The 20427-nt window shown below is 41.0% G+C and overlaps 1 protein-coding gene across 7 annotated transcripts in view; it reads right to left on the bottom strand.

Moving 5' to 3' along the window:
• TNPO3 (transportin 3) overlaps positions 1-20427 on the bottom strand; it is a 103366-nt gene that overhangs the window by 27500 nt on the left and 55439 nt on the right. For 4 of the 7 annotated variants that reach the window (XM_073619316.1, XM_073619315.1, XM_073619321.1 and 1 more), the window contains exons 7-13: positions 18996-19134; positions 17025-17171; positions 11228-11335; positions 9042-9133; positions 8439-8492; positions 4948-5087; positions 479-670 (exon numbers count right to left, since the gene is read on the bottom strand). In XM_073619316.1, the coding sequence (XP_073475417.1) occupies positions 479-670; positions 4948-5087; positions 8439-8492; positions 9042-9133; positions 11228-11335; positions 17025-17171; positions 18996-19134 (872 nt within the window). The remainder of the gene's footprint in view (positions 1-478; positions 671-4947; positions 5088-8438; positions 8493-9041; positions 9134-11227; positions 11336-17024; positions 17172-18995; positions 19135-20427) is intronic. The other 3 variants (XM_073619318.1, XM_073619319.1, XM_073619320.1) reach the window with 1 other exon arrangement.

The raw sequence follows: 20427 nt of genomic DNA, 5'->3' as shown, positions 1-20427 counted from the left end.
GTTTGCAACCAATTACCCAACTTTGAGTTGTGGCTTGCGAAGCCTCTTGGAGAACAAGCCATCATATGCCATGGCTTGGCCACATCATGGAAAAAAGATTACACCTGAACTGCTCTACCTCCCTTTTTAAAATGTTAAAGGCTGTACAGATTAACTGAAACCATCCTTCTCCGCCATTGGCCGGGAGTCCTAAATCTTACATTGTGCCAGAAGAAAAATTCTTCTGTGGAATAGGCACATTCAAATGCTTCTGACTACCCTTACATCCTTTTAACCTCATTATTTAATAATGCAGTAAGGTAATAGTAAATGAGCTGCCACATAAAAGGAAGGCTCATCGTGGTGTCCACTACATAAGAAGCTGTATTTGTTCTACACATTGTCAAATACATTGTTGGACATTGTTAAAAGATCTGTATGATAAAAGTATTCTATAGATTCCATGGAATTTAAATGTAAATAATACTAAAGCTCAAACCTTTTAGAAGTCCTACAGAAGCCTCTGGTGGCAATGAGAAGGAGTCCAAAGACCGAGCGATTTCCAGAAGCCCATTAAAGTGATGTGCCATGTGGTCCCGACAGACACAACAAATGTTCTGAATGGCTTTGGCAGAAGGCGTAGCCAAGGTTGTCTGGCACAAGCCCTTCATTAGGTAGGATAACACAGGATCTAATGATATCAGTGACAAAGATAGGACACAATTTAGGGAGGAAAAAGAAAAAGGCGCTCCATACATATGACCGAAGGAGGATATTTGCTGACCACTGCAGATTCTCCTTCCACCCCAAAAAAAAGAAAAAGGAACCAAGATGGTCTGATTGCCAAAAGAGAGATGGTTCAGCAGTTCATCCCTTTTACTGCAGGTTTGTTATTTTGGAATAGTGAAAGACCAGACAAACAAGAAATCCCTCAAGCTTCACACATTGGAATTGATTTACTAAAACTGAAGAGTGCACAATTTGATGCAGCTGTGCATGGTAGTCAATCAGCTTCTAACTTCAGCTTGTTCAACTAAGCCTTGACAGTAAGTCCTGGTTCACACTGGAGTGTTTTGACATGTCAAATCGGTGGGAATTGCTGTCAATGACACCATCCTAGTCGGTGCGACGCTGCACCGATTTCAAAAAGTAGTTTCTTTACTACTTTTTGCAATTTCGGGCTTCAATTTACATTACATTTACATACAGCTGAACTCGCACGGCTTCAATTCCGCAGCTCAGTGTGAACCTGGGCTAAAACCTAAAAGCTGACTGGTGTCTATGCAGAGCTGCACCAGATTTTGTTGATAAAGTACAGGAAATAGAGCACACTCAGATGTCAGAACTAAGATACTGCTGTACAAATCGGGGCTTTACTCACATAGACCCATGCGGAGGGCCGTGACTATCTGCACAGGATGCATGTGTTCCATTCATGTCAACTGGGACAAAGCGGCGACTGCATGGACACAATTACTGCTCCCAATTTGACATCTATGTGAGTGTGGGAGCATGTCCCCGAAGGCAGACCGTGCGAGTTCAAGGTCATGCACCTGTAAACACCTGCACCCTCGCAGATGCCAAATTGGAGAGAAACTGTGTCTGTGCAGCTGCTGCATCCCAATAGACATGAATGGGACTGCCTGCACACCTGTATGGGCAAACAGAGCCCTTTGCTTAAAAAGTGTTATTAAATGCACAACAGTAAAATCAGTCTGTATATGCAGCAAAGCATGCTGGTTATATTCGCTGTGGAATCTAAGGGGTTAATCCTCTGCATTGTGTAAAAAGGCTGTTTGATCCTGTCTTCTCTGATCCTGTCCTTTTACTTTCCCCAATCCATCTCCTAATAGAACAGAGCCCTAGGAGGCACTCTGCACATGCTCAGTTTGGTATGTATTGCTAGAGGTTTTTTTTTTGTGGGAGGTTGCATTTGATCAACACAGGGCCCCAATTAGCACTGTCCAGACAGAGGGTCGGGAGTATTGCAGCCTCATAGGACAGTCAGAGGAGAATGAAAACTCCTTCTACAATCTTTAACCAGTGCTCGGCCAGACACTGATAGAAGTCACAAGAGTGCTATATATTGCTGACGGGGAAATGTATTTAGCAGTTTAAATGTAATAAAATGATTGCATTTCAATGTTCTGTGTACTGTGGGAGACCAGATATGAATGAATGCAGGGTCCTGGGTTTAGTAACACTTTAACTACACTCGTATGAATGAGGTCTTATTACAGCAAAGTTAGGAAATCCTACAAGTTTCACAGAACTTGAATATTCTTCAGGGTGCTCAACCTGTCACACATACCCAAAAGGTTGACATGAGTTCAAAATAAAACCTTTCAAGCTATCGGACTTTCGTGTGTGTATTGCTGAAAGCAGCATACAGGACATGAGACTCCTTGGACCAAAAAAAAAAAAATCAGTAATATATCTGCCATGAGACCAATTTTTACAGTCTGGTTTGCAGCTACTTATCTGGAAGACTTTAAAAACTTAAAAAAAAAAAAAAGGAAGTGAAATGCACACTGTATAGAATAAGAGTCCATTCACACTTGTGCGACTTGTCATGCGACTTTGGACATCAGTTGCATGGCGAATCGCACACCATATCAAAGCCGCACTGGAAACTGTGCGACTTTAAAGATGCGCTAATTTGAGAGCAGCCTAAGAGACAATGTGTTGTTATTCTACTCAAACAAAAATAAATGCTATCTAAAAACCAAAGCTTAAAGTAGAACTAAAAGCAAAACATCTTTTTTACTTTTGGATAGACTGCAGAGGGATTAGAACGCTTGTCAGTTTTTATTGATCCCCTAAAGAAGTCATGTGTCTGACGTAACACATAGGGCGTGAGCGGAGGCATATCGGAAACAATGTAAATGGATGTAGGAGTTCTGTACTCGTGGATGTTATGCTATTTTAAAAAGTTTTTTAAATGTGAGTGAAGCTATTTGTTTAAATAAATCTTTTATTTAAAACGATATCACTCTATGGGAAGTCTTTTCCAAATTTTTGCATACCCTGGGCGAGGCTAAGAACTGATACACAAGAGTACTATAGGAGGAGGATCCTACCCACCCAAAGAGACCTCGAATTCCGAGGAGAAAAACTAGAGGGAGTGAAAAGAGGGGAGGATAGAGGGACCACCACATTGGGAAAATATTCCTATATACCTTAACCCAAGTAGTAAAAAGATGAGGAGTCCAGAGAGCACAGTGGTGTCACAGCACCATTTTAGAGAAATCACAGAAGTTTTTATCTCACACGGGATATTCTACAATATAAGAGACTGTTTTAAAGACACATGAACTAATTATATTGTAATACTGGGGATACACACAAGATTGTGCTCATTTTATCTTATTCACAGTCTTTTATTTTAAAGCACATTTATGATTTGATTTGCACGTTTTAAGATCATTAGAAGTTTATAATTGAGTATTCGTTGTACCCACCTGAGGAGCTTATTAATTTTTGCAGAGTTGCACAATTTATCAGTGCTTGTTTTGCACTGTATTTACAGCGATTTTGCACACATTTAGACCCCTTTCACACTGACGTGCCGCTAACAGTGCTTAAGCGCCGGTCATTTTTGCGGTGCTTTTCAGGCCCTAGCGGGACGAGTTTTTAAAGGTCACGTGACAGCGTGACCTTAAAAAAAAAAAAAAAAAAAGGAAGAAGAAAAAGACCCATTTTGTGGCGCCTTCAATCGCTTTTAAGGCGCTTTGGAAGCGTTGCCCATTCATTTCAACGGGTGGGGGCGTTTTGGGAGCACTATTTATAGCGCTCCAAACCTGCCCCAAAGATGCTGCTTGCAGGACTTTTTCTAACGTCCCGCAAGCGCACCGCCCGAGTGTGAAAGCACACATTGCAATAAATGGGAGATAGTTTTCAGGCACTTTTCAGAGGCTATTTCTAGCGCTAAAACTTCTGAAAACTGCATCAGTGTGAAAGGGGTCTTATGCCCCGTACACACGGTCGGATTTTCCGATGGAAAATGTGTGATAGGACCTTGTTGTCGGAAATTCCGACCGTGTGTGGGCTCCATCACACATTTTCCATCGGATTTTCCGACACACAAAGTTTGAGAGCAGGCTATAAAATTTTCCGACAACAAAATCGGAAATTCCGATCATGTGTACACAAATCCGACGGACAAAGTGCCACGCATGCTCAGAATAAATAAAGAGATGAAAGCTATTGGCCACTGCCCCGTTTATAGTCCCAACGTACGTGTTTTACGTCACCGCGTTCAGAACGATCGGATTTTCCGACAACTTTGTGTGACCGTGTGTATGCAAGACAAGTTTGAGCCAACATCCGTCGGAAAAAATCCTAGGATTTTGTTGTCGGAATGTCCGAACAAAGTCCGACCGTGTGTACGGGGCATTAGTATCTGATTTTGCACAATATTTACAGAAATCTTTTGCACATATTCAAGCAGCCCAACACCATTCATTGTATATTTTATGCCCTTTATTAGCTGCAGGTAAGCTTTCAGGTGCCTGCAGCAGCTTGCTCTCTTGGATTATCATTTCATTTATTAGAGGTCATAGCGTGGAAGTACACATATTGATTTTATTGCTGCCTGTGCCCCTGTTAAGGAGATTCATCCTCTCTATTTGTCCTGTTTACCATTATCATCAAAAGTGAAAGTAAAAGAAATTCCCAAAATTTTGGGTTGTTCCCAGAAAAGTAAGAGGGGTATTCTTCCATAGGGAACACTAGTTCTAGTTATCCCTAAGGAATTTTCTTAATTTGCAGGGATTTCCTCTCACTTCTTGTTGGGCTATGGGACCGGAAGTGAAGGGAAATCTCCACAATGGGACACAGATGGCGAAAAAAAAAACAAAACAAAAAAAAAAAACACAACACAAACAGGGGTTATAACCCTCCCTTGCTCTATCCAAAATGAAAAAACAAAAGTTTACCTATAGTTTTACTTTAAGGGTAAGAACTTACCAAGAAACTGAGGGTTTCTGTCAATCGCCTCACTCATCTCCCCTACCAGCTCTATGCTTGTGTAGCGCACAGCAATGTGAACAGACTCGGGAAGTCGGACTACTGCATCTAGGACTTCCAGCAAAGTTGGATTGTTCTCTCTGCAAATAAAAGGATGGAGAGATTAACAAAAATGTTCATACGCATACATGCACACCCTGAAAGGCATTTACATATGCGGAAATATTTATTACAGGTACTTATATAGCGCCGTCAATTTATGCAGTGCTTTAAATATATATTGGATATTCACATTAGTGATATTGTCCAGATGAAACCAAGATAGCAGTGTGGGCACAGGGAATGGCAAGGTTTGCAAACTGATTAAAAATTAAATCTGGTTCGAGCATCAGCCATTATTTTATGCAAGCAAACGTGTAAGTGTAATATTTACATTTTATTACCCCCAGATAAAAGTACTCCCTCTAACAATGCCTTCATGTGATGCTTTTCCCAGAATGACAAAGACATCTTTATTTAGGCATTATCTGGGGTCAAGGTTTTCACCCTGGATTGAGATGCTGGATCAGAGTTGACACAGTCATGTAAATTCTGGTGCCTTCGAAGTTCTTGGATGCATTCACAAATGTCTGACACACATCTGTAATCTACAGCTGTCTCTCATCTTGTGTGACTTGCTACAAAGTAATGTAGCTCAACCATCCCTTGTTTGGAGGAGCTGTCCCTTTTTTAAAAAAAAAAACAAAAACCTGTCCCTTTCCTGCCCAGAATTTATAGTATAGTTTGTTATTTCAAAGAATAAAAACAAAAATAAACATGTTATACTTACGTGCAGCACCGAGTGCCACCATAGCAAGCCACTTGCTATGGAGGCACTTGTGAGGCACACTGATCGTCGTGTTTAATTTTTATTTTTTTGCATCCTAGTCTCCATATCGAAAATGAAGAGGTTACTAAAGTTACGAAAATTCTCGTACGACAGAATAAAAATTAGGAAGTGATGTAATGTCTTGTAGTTTATCAGTATTGTATTTTCAGTCGAAAACTGTACTGATTAAAAGGAAAATCGTACGATCTGGTACGATCTTTGGACACAGAGCATAGTTTAGCCCCACCCCCTCCACACTGGCTGTGATTGACAGCAGCAGGAGCCAATAGCTTCTGCTGCTGAGAGCCTTGGCTCTCGTGCTCTGAGAGAACTAAGAGCCTTGGCACTCGTGCACATCACTGGATCGAGATCAGGCTCAAGTATTTGGGGGGGGGGGGGGGGGGGTGTCTGATAAGAGAGTTGCACGCTGAGGGTTTTTTTACCAACATGTACAGAATGATTGAAGGTAAAAAAACATTCTGCCTTTACAACAACTTTAAATATAGGTCTATACATCGGACCAAAAAAAAAAGTGCACATTGTTTAAATTGTTTACTGCACTAGTCCTTTCATACAACCCTAAATTATTGCAATCATTTTGAAAAGCCTGTATGACAGAAAAATAGGAGGTGAAAAGGCATGTTTACGATAACACAATCATTTTTTACATATTAATTCCTCATTGAGGTGTGGTAAAGTGGTGTCCTTAGCTTACATATTTTGTGATTTAAAGTGGTTATAAACCTTTTAAAAACGAAAATGAACAAAGCATATCCCCATATAGTGTGTACTTGTCTCAGTCCATAGCACTTAGTGTGGATCCTTCCTCTGCTATGCCTGAGTCACTTCTGACAGTCTTTCAGACAACAAGCAATCCTTGGTAAGGGCCCACCACCCTCTAGCACAGAGGATGTACTGTGGAACGACCTATCCTCCTGTAACATCCATGATGAATTTGTCAAGTGCCTCACCAAAGAGACATCCTCCTTCAAAGGGCATACATGTGAGATCTTTTACAGGAAGCCTTAGGTGGCCATGCTTTGAGTAACAAGATTCTGCAAATGTGTACACACACACACACACACACACACACACACACACACACACACACACACACACACACACACAGAGCCATTCTGGAGATTTGTGTCATGACTTGTTCTATGGCATCACACAAAAGAGCAAAGCAGAAAGTAACTGCTTTAAGTAAAGGCCTGGAATACAGGATTGGGTTGGTAGTTCATTGCCCAATTTGAATTAACTGTGGTTTGACAAATGGAAATTTCAAAAAATAGCTGGGCTGCTGTAGGCAGGACTTTTAAAAGAAGGAACAGCTTGCTATGGGGGCACCCAAGCTGAGCCGCAGCTCCCTGTGTCCATTCAGACACGCAGCCGTGGCCTTGCCCCGCCCCCTCTCTCCTCATTGGCTCACTGATGAACAGCAGCAGGAGCCAATGGTGCTTCGCTGCTGTCTCAGCCAAAGAGGAAGGAGAGTCCCGGGCAGCCGAGTCTCGTGCAACATCGCTGGATCTGGATGGGCTCAGGTAAGTATTAAGGGGGCTGCTGCACACAGAAGGTTTTTTTACCTTAATGCATAGAATGCATCAAGATAAAAACCTTTTGCCTTTACAACCACTTTAAGACAGACAAGATAGCAGGGTCTACCACTTGGTGGTACTTTTATGAAACTCTTTCCAACTGATAGCCTGACAATGATTCTCGATTGGGTAAAAATCTTTTTTTGACTGACTCAATCGTCAGATTTCCCATTCTATTTCTAACAGGTTGTTTTAGGCTTGGCAGGTGTTTTAGTACCTAAAGGGGCATGGCGAGGAGAATCAAGAGAAACAATGCCGAGGCTTTTGTGCACAGAAGCAGTAAGCATATCAATGATGTCAAGTATACGTCATAAAGCCATGACTTTAGGTGTATAGGAGCCTGAGGGCGAGAAATCTTCTGTGGCCTCTAACACTGCCTTTGGGTCCACTTTATTCTCCCCTGAATAGGAGTCTCCTATTGGTTTAAGAAAGGGCAGTCCTTTCAGCCCTGAAACTGTTACCATGACCATCTCACATGACGTCACATACAGACTCATCCAACCCCAGCTGAGGAGAGCCGAGCCTGGCGCAACTGACATACTACCCGGAAGCCGGAAACCTTTACATCATCCCAGCTTGCACTCCAGATTGGTTGACAGCACCAGCTCTGCATCTAGTCCAGCAGCATTCCCTTCCGATCTCTGCAATATCCTGATGGCTGCCAAGATGGTTCCACTCCGAGTTGGATGACATGCCCATTAACTTCTTCCATCATGTCAGTTAAATTTTATACTTATTTTCTAATATTTCTATTACTATACCCCAGCCATCTCCATACTTACTGAGGAGGATATGTGTACTTTATTTAATTACTTTATATTTACTGATGAGGATCTATTTTGTACACATATACCCTAAGAACTGCAGTTAGACATCACATTTGCCCACACAAGCAAATTGTGCTTGGTAATGTCCACAAATCTGTTTTTGTGTGTGTGGTTTAAAAAAAAACAAAAAAACAAAAACACAAAACAAAACAAAAACAACTATATAGTTTTGAACAGAGTAGGGAATAGTTCAAATACCTGTCAGATTTTTGGCTTATGTTCCGTTGGGGAGATTTACCTCTACTTCCTGTCCTGTAAATACAACAGGAAGTGAAAGGAAATCGCTCTAAAGTATGGGAAACCCATTCTTAGACATTGGTCAACAGAAAACTTCCCTTTTATTTACAGTCATGACTATATTCACCAGGACAAACACAAAAATTAACTTTCTCCCAGCTGATTTACAGAAATTGTTAAAAAAAAAGCCTGACAGAGGTTCCTACCCTTCCCCCCACTATTCAAAGAATATATTAAAAAAAAAGTGTAAATCCACAGAAAATCCAAAATGAATGTAAATAATGCAACAGCACAACACATATGCAGGTTAGAGTTTGACAACTAAAAAAACTACAGTAAAGCATTCCATTTTATAACACTGAAGTATAAACCAAGCTAAAAGGGAATCTTTCTTGGTACATATTTAGTATCCACTGCGCAAAGTAGGCTTAGCAGATTTTACTTAAAAGGTCTCAAAACTATACACATTTAAAAGGAGGAAGAAGAAAGAAGAAAGAACAGCCAGCAACAGATGATCAAACTGGATACTTTTAAAGAAAAAAAAAAATGTACAGTAATGCTTACGGATCTACACTTTTAGCTATGGAAGCCATTATAAACAGGACAGCCTCTGTGACTTCCCAAGGTGGATTTCCATCTTTCAGAGTGGAATACAACTGCATGGAAAAGAAAATATATATAAATGAAAATCAACATCATAACAATTAAGATCATCGCTGAACATTTATGTTACAAGATATGCTTTGTCTCTCTACATTCTTTTGGAGCAGTGGTAGGCAACCTTTGAGAGGTGGAGATCACCATGAGTTCAGTGCCATTAAAAAAAAAAAAAAAATGTAAGAAATGAAGGTGATTGTAAAGGAAAAAAATGTTATTTAAAAAAAAATAACAAGCATCTTATACTTACCTGCTCTGAGCAGTGGTTTTGCACAAAACAGCCCAGATTCTCCTCTTCTCTAGTCCTCCTCCGGCACTCTGGGCCCCTCCCCCTGGCCGAGTGCCCCCATAGCAAGCCCCTTGCTGTGCACTCGTGCGTGGTCACTCCTGAGCCGGCTCTCTGTGTTAATAAGACACCCAGTGTAGCTCAGCCCCGCCCCCCACTCCTGCTGGCTGTGACTGACAGCAGTGGGAGCCAATGGCTCCTGCATCTTAGCTATTCACTATTCCTGTATAATAATAATAATAATAGGGAGAGACCCAGGAAAGCCTTGGGTCTCGTGCACATTGCTGGATCGAGATCAGGCTTAGGTAAGCATTAGGGAGGGCTGAGGGGAGAGCTGCACACTGAATGTTTTTTTTACCTTCAGGTGTAAAGGTAAAAAGGTAAGAAAAAAAGCCTTCAGCCTTTACAACCACTTTAACAAGCAAGGTATAACAAATTAGTAAAAACTTAAAAAATAGAATAAAACAAAGTCACTGTAAAAATATAAACTTAGCCTACCTTAAAAGTGGACAGTGTCAGTCAGTAGGGCAGAGGACGGTGTCAGTCAGTAGAGCAGTGTCTCTGGTCAACACCAGACCAGTCCCAGCTCAACACCAAAGCAAAGCATCATGGCATGTGTACACCCCTGGCTGCTGCTTCTGCAGCTCAAAGGGATAGTGGTTGAGGGCCAGTAAAACTGTGGTTCAACCACAAGGTTTTACCACAGCCAATCAGTAAGCAAAAAAAAAATCCCTGATCAACCCCCCAGAGTAGTACAGTGTCACTGCACTGCTCTAGTGACAATGTATTAAAAATAAAATATAAATATACACACACACACTAAATATGATAGGTAATCAAACGCATAATTTAGGTACTCCCTTGATTTTGGGCCCCTCTATGCATTTGGGCTGTGAAAGAATCTCAGACATGTGGAATCCTTATACTTGGGACGCATAGCAGAATGTGTTTTGGGGTGTAATTCTAAGTATGCCTATGCTGTGTGTGAGAAATAACTTGTTAAAATGACAACTTTGTGAAAAAAAATATTTTTATTTGATTTCTTCATTTTCCAAAAAATTGGGACAAATTACAACTTCAAAAAACTCACCATGCCTCTTAATAAATACCTTGGGCTATCTACTTTCAAAAATCTGAGGGTATTTGTATTGTCGTAGCATTTTAGGGCCTCAAGAAATGATAGGCAGTCAGTACATCAGGACTGATGAATTTTTAAATATACGCACACACACACACATATATATATATATATATATATATATATAAAAATCTATAACTTTTACACAGACTAAATACACACATTTGGGTTAATTTTACCAAAGAAATGTAGCAGAATACATGTTGACCTAGATCAGTGATGGGGAACCTTGGCACCCCAGATGTTTTGGAACTACATTTCCCATGATGCTCAACTACACAGCAGAGTGCATGAGCATCATGGGAAATGTAGTTCCAAAACATCTGGGGTGCCAAGGTTTGCCATCACCGACCTAGATTTATGAAGAAAGGTTATTTGCAAAATTTCATAACAATAACAATAAGAAAATGTGTTTTTTTTTCAAAATTTTTAAACACCACCAAAAAGAAGTGCTGTCTCAGAAAATTAGAAAAATGATTCTGGTACAGTGTTGTCAAAGAGTGACAGCTCTGAGAGCTAAAAAATGGCCTGGACTGGAAGGGAGTGAAAGTGTCCGTACTTGAAGTGGTTAAAAAGGCGCCCTCAGCCACTGCGATCAAATTGGTTTATGGTTCACCACAGCAATATACAAATTGCAGATATATCTTTATGGTTAAATAACTGATATACCTGAGAGAAACATTCTATGGAGCCCACCAGAAAGATCAGGTCCTTTACCAGGTCTGAAACTCGCATACGGAACTCTCCAAAGTCATCCGTTTCTTCAGGAACCCCTTCCTGTAAAAAAATAGTTGTTAAAGAGAAAATATATAATATTATATACACACACACACACAACCAAATTATTTTACATTTACATATTACATTTTTAATTATTATGAAACAAGACATCAGAATACTTTATTAAAGTAATAGTAAAGTCTTTTTTTTTGTTGTTTAATAACAAACATGTTATACAGACCTGCTCTGTGCAGTATTTTTGCACAGAGGAGCCCTGATCCTCCTCTTCTCCGGTCCCTCACTAGTGCTCCTGGCTTCTCCCTCCTGCTGAGTGCCCCCACAGCAAGCAGCTTGTTGTGGGGGTGCCCGAGCTGCTGCTCTGTGTGTCCATTTAGACACACAGCCACGGCCTCGGCCCCCTCTCTCTCGCCTCACTGGCTCACTGACTGAATGACAGCAGCTTGAGCCAATGGCAACCGCAAAGGTGGAGGAATATAAATCACCTTTAATGCTGGTGGGCCCAAGTGTGTAGATGCTGCTTACAATATTCTTGCTGCTGCAAGAATTTATTTTTTTCTCCTCACTACATTTTTTAAGTACTTTTGAACAACATTCATCCAGTCATCGAATGTACAAAGAATTTTCGCATAAGTATTGGTATGAACGTTTGTTCAAAAATCTACTAGTGTATAGCCAGCCTCCTGCTACTGCGGCTTCACGAGTCTGACACCAAAGACCTCCAAGACTACCCAAAGTACTGCAACGATGGAGTGCCCCTACACTCTGGTAAAAATATAAAAAAAAGGGTATTCAACCACTTTAAGATAATGCTATTTTTTTTAATATATGGGACCCTACCCAAAAGATTGCTTACCACCTTTCTCTCACAATACCCTCTTATAAAAGCTGGACAACTTCACTCGCAGCAGCAATTCCCCATACCTCTGCTTGTTCATAAAATCTGGAAGGCTACCCAGGCAATTACCGAGCAGACTGGGTTCACCCAATATGCCTAATTGTGGAACAACTTGGCTTTTCCCCGATACCTGGAAACAAGCAGACATCCTCTTCATTCACCAACTATACCATAATAATGATTCATCATCATTTCTAACTCTGACACTGCCCAAACACTCATTTTGTCCAATATCTTCAACTCAGTCAAGTCCTGCAGACGCAATCCCATACTACTCACTTAGTTTATTTGCACTTTTTTACGCATGCTTTGAAGGTGCACCAAATTATTGTAGTACTGGACCTCTATTTCAGCGAGGGAAAAAAGTATTTGATCCCCTGCTGATTTTGTACATTTGCCCGCTGACAAAGAAATGATCAGTCTAGAATTTTAATGGTAGGTTTATTTTAACAGTGAGAGAAAGAATAACAAAAAATCCAGAAAAACGCATTTCAAAAAAGTTATAGATTGATTTGCATTATAATGAGTGAAATAAGTATTTGACCGCTTCGCAAAACATGACTTGGTACTTGGTTGCAAAACCCTTGTTGGCAATCACAGAGGTCAGCCATTTTCTTGTAGTTGGCCAGCAGGTTTGCACACATCTCAGGAGGGATTTTGTCCCACTCCTCTTTGCAGATCTTCTCCAAGTCAATTAAAGGGGTTGTAAACCCTCGTGTTTTTTCATCTTAATGCATCCTATGCATTAAGGTGTAAAAACTTCTGTCATTGACCAGTCCCACCGTTTTACTCACCTGAGCCCCGTAATTCCCATGCCAGAGACGCACTCACCCTTTCTGCCCGTTGGATCGGCTCTTGATTGGATAGATTGATAGCTGCGCAGCCATTGGTTCCCACTGCTGTCAATCAAAACAATGACGTGAGTGCCGGGGGGAGGGGCAGAGTCCGGCATCTTATGTCTATGGACACAAATGCTGGACTCGGGAGCACGTTTCTCCTAGGTGGTTTCCCGATGTGGGGAGGAGCCGCAAGCACCGTTGGGGGACCCCAGAAGATGAGGATCGGGGGTCACTCTGTGCAAAATGAACTGCACAGTGGAGGCAAGTATGATACGTTTGTTCTGTATTTAAACTAGGGTTTACAACCCCTTCAAGGTTGAGGCTGACGTTTGTTAACTCGAACCTTCAGCTTCCTCCACATATTTTCTATGGGATTAAGGTCTGGAGACTGGCTAGGCCGCTCCAGGACCTTAATGTGCTTCTTCTTGAGCCACCACTTTGTTGCCTTGGCCATGTGTTTTGGGTCATTGTCATGCTGAAATACCCATCCACGACCCATTTTCAATGCCCTGGCTGAGGGAAGGAGGTTTTCACCCAAGATTTAACGGTACATGGGCCCCATCCATCGTCCCTTTGATGCGGTGAAGTTGTCATGTCCCCTTAGCAGAAAAACACCCCCAAAGCATAATGTTTCCACATCCATGTTTGACAGTGGAGATGGTGTTATGGGGGACATAGGCAGCATTCCTCCTCCTCCAAACATGGCAAGTTGATGCCAAAGAGCTCAATTTTGGTCTCATCTGACCACAACACTTTCACCCAGTTCTCCTCTGAATCATTCAGAGGATTATTAGCAAACTTCAGATGGGCCTGTACATGTGCTTTCTTGAGCAGGGGGACTTTGTGGGTGCTGCAGGATTTCAGTCCTTCACAGCGTAATGTGTTACCAATTGTTTTCTTGGTGATTTTGGTCCTAGCTGCCTTGAGATCATTGACAAGATTCTCCCGTGCAGTTCTGGGCCGATTCCTTACTGTTCTCATGATCACTGAAACTCCACGAGGTGAGACCTTGCATGGAGCCACAGACCGAGGGAGAGTGAGTTATTTTGTGTTTCTCCCATTTGCAAATAATAGCACCAACTGTTGTCACCCCCTCGCCAAGCTGCTTGGCGATGGTCTTGTAGCCCATTCCAGCCTTGTGTAGGTCTACGATCTTGTCCCTGACATCCTTGGACAGCTATCTGGTCTTGGCCATGATGAAGAGATTGGAATCGGATTCTGTGGACAGGTGTCTTTTATACAGGTAACATGCTGCGATTAGGAGCACTCCCTTTAAGGGAGTGCTCCTAATCTTAGCTCGTTACCTGTATAGAAGACACATGGGAGCCAGAAATCCTGTGGATTGATAGGGGATCAAATACTTATTTCACTCATTAAAATGTAAATCAATTTATAACTTTTTTGAAATGCGTTTTTCTGGTTATTTTTGTTGTTTTTCTGTCTCTCACTGTTAAAATAAACCTACCATTAAAATTATTGATTGACCATTTCTTTGTCAGTGGGCAAATGTACAAAATCAGCAGGGGATCAAATACTTTTTTCTCTAACTGTATTTCAAATAATTGACCTCTTTGCGATTAACCTCCCAATGGACCCTAAAATTGCACTCCTAAACATTATTCTGGAGGGATCAATGTCCCAGATGTTCAAACTATTGGTTACACGTTTGCTTTTTCTGGCCCGCAAACTAGTGGCCCAATCAATGGAAACAAGCGGTCCAGAACATTCATGCCAGAGAAAAGTTGATGTATCGGCACAGAGGGCAAGCAAATAAATTCTATAAGTTGTGGTCTCAGGCCACACCTCTGCTAATGTTGCTGCTCATCACACCTCTACTGTTTTTGATTTGATGTAACCTATTCTACCAAGTTACTATATATATTTTGTGATATCAGTGCATTCCTAGTCTGTCAACTTACCCGTTACCTTTGTACGGTACAGTGTTACAAATTACACTCTTCTGTCTGCTGGTTTTTGTGACTGTGTATTCTAAATGACTACTGTATTGCAATATTGTGGTTTGTAATTATAACACACTGTATCTTTCTCTTCCATTCTTTTTTGTGTGTTAAAAAACAAAAATTAATTTAAGAATTACAATATAGTACATATTGCTTGCTACAAAACTGAAGTCCCATGGAGTGTGTGGGGTTATATGAGGATGCTCTGGGGGCATTCCCAGCAAAGCTTTTATCGGTCTAAATTACCTGAAGGTAGCAGCATATAACCTATGATTTTCTTTTCCTGTGTCCTGTACTGTAATCCAAAATATGAAATTTACTGGTAAGTCAAAGTTCCCAAATTTTTTGGCTGGAGTTTGACTGCTTTAAACAAATTCAATAATAATTAATAAAAGGAGACCTGTACATAGTGCCAAGAGCACTTAGCAGCATGCCCCTGATCCGCTACTTAGATTGGTGTGTTTCTTTGTTGGAAACTCCAGTCAGCTTCAACATGCAAATCTCAGAATGGTATGTGGCCAACACTTCATACAGAATATCCAAGGAACAAAACGGTCTGTGAGCTGCACTGCTTTTCCTTCCCTCAGTTTAGCAACTTAGTGTAAGCGTGTCATAAAGAAGGGATGCCTAAAAGAGAGAACTTGTGCAGCCAATGCGACCATAAATTTTCCCAGACAAATCAGAAAATGAAAAACCATGGTAACTGTTATAGACAACACAGCTCATACTTTTTACAGACATGTTTAAGCACAGGGCCCATTTTTATTACAAGGGTAGCAACAAAAGGACCATAAACAAGCTAAATTCCATGGTGCATACAAACAGGCAATAATGAAATTGATACTTTTTACAGCTTTGCCTGAATTCCAATAAAAAAAGAGATGAGGAACACGTACAGTGTCTATATGTTTTCATGGTTTGAATCAGAGAGAGGGTGCTTTACAAATTGTTTGTTTATCCAACTGGAAAATTGCCCAATATGTTGGCATGGGAACGGGATCTGGGATAGAAAATCAAACTGATTGGTGGTCCTTGTCCACACAAACTTATAAAAGCATTATGAATATGGACCTTGTGGCATCGGATGTCCCCATGGTACCTGGTTCCAAATAGTCTTTCTAAAATGTATCCAGGTACCTCCTCCTTATGTTTCAGAGACTGTGGTAAGCCTGGCACAATGTTTCATACCTGGCGGACATGTGCCAATCGCTGGTTCTGGGTGAAAGTTTATACGCTGATCTATTCCAGGACACATGTAAACATAGTAAAGAACCCCCAGCGTGGCCCTTCTCAATATGTCGATTGCCGAAATCCCCAAATACCAAGACCCTCATATACTTCTATTTCTTGCGGCAAAAATCACTATAGCAATTGCCTGCAAGAAACCGGTAGTAGACTTGGCAGTTATGAAAAGTAAGCTGACCTGGATCATGTTACATGAAAAGCTGGTGAGCATACTGAAAGACAGATCTGCTAGGTTATATTGCGTTTGGGACCCTTGGGACCCAAATGCCTCCAACCTTCAGACGTTTAAAGAGTGTGGATAGGGGTTGTGGGCTCTCTGACGGATCTCCTGGCTAACTTTCCCTTGTCCTCCCGCCCCCTTCTCTCCCTTTCTTTCTACTTTAAACCTTTATGATTTTCATATTTGCTATGTGATAGGGAAGATCTTCAAGCGTTTGTGACCCACGTCGGCTGGCCGGAGGATTATGTAAATGCTTATCTATTATATTTTTTGTCCATGTCCCCTGCGTGGGTTATCCCAGAGCCCTGATAGGCTGGTTTATCTTTGTGTGTCTGACATGTTTTTTGGGTTCAGTTATCTATAGAAGTTGATATTACGATATGTTATTTTTTTGGCTCTGCCTGCCATTGATACGTTTATTATACGCTGTGGGACCATATCTTATCTCTATTTCGATACTACTGTTGGTGTAAGAGTTATACACTCTACTCTTTTTGCATAAAATTCTAATAAAAATATTGAAATAGAAAAAGGAGATGAGGAATAACATGTCAGGACAACTTACATGGTCTGGATCAAGCTGACAGTGCCTAGCTAAGGCATGGAGAAGCCGTTGTATATATGGTTTAAAGATACTATTCAGCACGGCATCATTTATTTTATAAAGATGTTCTCCAAGTCTGTACCAAAAGTTAAAGGAGATTTCAACCACCTGTTAAAAGAGCAGACAAAAAACAGTTTGTGAAGGTAGTAGAACCAAAAAGTCAATGTGCACAACAAGGTGAATAAAACAAAAACAAAAAGGGGGGGGGGGCTGTATTGTATAAAAGAAAAACAATTGGGGGCCAAAAAATTCCTAAATAAATTAAATAAAAATCTACAGTTATGGATGGTACAAGTCACCATACTTTGTAATCCTGCACATGGGAAATAAATTCACATTTTCAGACTCTGTGGTTCTCTTATGCTGGTAAACATGCATTAACAGTTTTGCCAATTAGCACAACGACAGGGTGAAGTTTATCTATGTGAAAATATAACATGTTCCAAAGTTCAGCTTTGGAACAGGTTATATATTCCAGCTGTATTTAGTGAGGAACATGTAACATGTTCCAGCTCCTGGCCCCTCTCCCCCAAATCCCCCCACCTCCTGTGACAGCAGGCAGGGGTTCTTCTCCCCACACCCATTGTCACTCCGCCTACACAGCCATATCATTCATTCACAGATTCCTATGAATGAATAAACTACAAGTATCATCTGGCACCACGGCAGACAGACTCGGTGGTTTCAATAAGCTGCAGGTGCACTGATAAGCACTCTCGTAGTCCACTGACATGTCCTTCATCTTTCAAACAGAAAGCCTATACAAAAGATATGGGCTGAAAGCCAGATTACATGTCTGTAGGAGCCCACCTGTGATCTACTGATCGTGGGTGCATTGTTTTTCAGGTAACAAAAATAAATGCTCATAAATATGTGCATTTAAGTTTTTTCTGTAGAGTGAACTTATCCTTTAACCACTTCCCACCCGGCCTATAGCAGATTGATGGCCGGAAAGTGGTTCTGTTATCCGGATGGGGCGTCATACGACGTCCAGCAGGATAACATACCAGGGCGCGCCCGCGGGGGCAAGCAGTGCGGCGTGTCAGTCTGACATGCCGCATCTCCGATCATGGTAAGGAGCCTCCGACGGAGGATTCCTACCAAGTGGTCAGCTGTGACCAATCACCAGGAAGTGCCATTAAAACGGCATTCCTTGGTTTGCGCTGACAGGGAGAGCTGTTTGGCGGCTCTCCCTGTCAGCACATTGATCAGCACAGCCCCCATTAGATGTGCCAATCAGTGCCCAACAGATGCTAGTCAGTGTCCCCTCAATAGAGTCTCAGTGCCCAACAGAGTGCCAATCAGTGCCCACCACAGTGCCAGAGACCATCAGTGCCACCTGTCAGTGCCCATCAATTCTACATAACAGTGCCTCCTCATCAGTGCCCATTAGTGCCAACTCATCAGCGCCCGTCAGTGAAGGAGAAAACAAAATTTTATGACAGAAGCTAAGAAAAACTTTTTTTAAAAAGTCTTTTTTAGTTCGTTTAACCAGAAATAAAAACCCCAGAGATGATCAAATACCAACAAAAGAAAACTATTTGTGGGAAGAAAATAAATAAAAGTTTGGATACAGTGTTGTATGACCACGCATTTGTCATTCAAATTGTGACAGCGCTGAAAGCTGAAAATTGTCCTGGGCAGGAAGTGCCTGGTATTGAAGTGGTTAAAAACTCTACTTAAGGACTCTGCACTCTTGCAGTTCGAGTTTTCTCTAAACCAATTTTACCCACCTTATCACCTCCTGGTAGCACTAACAACCTTAAAACATGGGAATCATTCTATTTTTGTTATACTTCAGGCCATCAAGCAGCAGGATAACATGGAAGCTCTGGGAGGTTGCGGCCTGAGGCCAGTCACTTCACTGGGTATATGTAAGGGTTTACAACCACTTTAATATTTTCTGCCAAATATGAGAGTAAATCAGATTACCTCATACTGTGGGTGGCCAGCACAGATTAGGAGAAGTTCCAGGGTTCGCAGGTTTCCAAGATCATGCCCTGGAGAAGACACAATTTTCTCCAAAAAGGTTTCACACAGTTCCGTAAACATCCTACAGTAATTTAACACCCTGAAAAGATAAAAACAGAATACAGTTAAGCTCACAATATTACAAAAAAAGTTCACTTTGTCACCAAGCGTCCTGTCCTAAGACCTATTACATGTAAGCCAAATGTCACTGCTAACTTCAAGGGAAAATAAAAGTCCTGCACCTCATTTTCCCTCTTAATTTCTCTACAAAGCACATATTTACTAATTTACTCTCTGGCTCTGAGTAAGCCAACAGAAGGGATATTCTTTTACTAGTTCAAATAACAGTCTACTTCAAAGCTGTGAAGGAGGGACCAAATGAAGACAGAAGGCCTGATGTGTTCCTATACTGTGTCTTCCAAAACAGTAACAGGAGTGAAAGAGATAGAGGTCATTCACATTCTGTTTCCATACATTTTGCTTTAGGGCTGGGCATGTCTCAGGTAGCGGAGCCCAGAAGATGGTTCCATACCATAAATATAGGACTAGAACATTTTAATTTGTAAAAGATAAGTTTTAGAGCTGGAGCAGAATTTTTGGAGTGGGACTAAAGTTAAAATTGAACTAAATATCTGGGTATTCAGATCCCTAACCAACTTTCTGGAGCACAATGCAAACACTCACATGATGGTCAAACATATAAACTCGTACAGTAAATAGGTCAAAATGAATCTTGTTGAAACAAGGAATCTAAATAACTATCCATTTCATTTACTCTTGTCAACTACTTCAGCTCTCTGGATGTCCATAGTAAGACCAGAGTCAAAAGGATTTAAAACAAGCTCATTGCTTTTTTGTTCAGCCGACTCCTAAATGTAACGTAATTGTAATCCAAGCAGCTGTATAGCCGCTCAAATCACTTTCACTGTACTTGCAGCATGCTTACACTACTTGCTGTGTATTAAAAACCACCATACACAACTATTTAAAAGTGCCCCCATCACCCTACATACACCTACAAATGCTAACGCATGCATAGGGTGTGTACATGTATGTAAACAGTGATTGAGCAACACGTTATATATAGCCCCACACATTGGAGTGAGAGCACTAATTACAGCTCTAGGAAAAAAAAAAAAAGGAGCAGGTACTAGGTTTCTAAATTTACAGTTTACTCTAAATAGATGAGCTGTAAATGTATTCAAAGCATCGCCTAGTAATTTTGTGCACCATCATTTTCTAAATTTTGCAAGCACAGTTTGTTTTGAAGCTTGACGTATTTGGTAACTATTCACTCAACTTCATCCCATCTTTTTTTTTTATAAAATATAAGGGGGGGGTTAAACTTTGTGTGCGCTAAAATAATTTTAGTGTATTTTTTTACTGAAAATAT

The sequence above is a fragment of the Aquarana catesbeiana genome, linkage group LG03 (assembly GCF_042186555.1).
Source record: "Aquarana catesbeiana isolate 2022-GZ linkage group LG03, ASM4218655v1, whole genome shotgun sequence".
In the NCBI taxonomy this organism is placed as follows: Eukaryota; Metazoa; Chordata; class Amphibia; order Anura; family Ranidae; genus Aquarana; species Aquarana catesbeiana.
The sequence above is the reverse complement of the archived record's forward strand: the minus strand, read 5'-3'. Positions and strand labels throughout refer to the sequence as shown.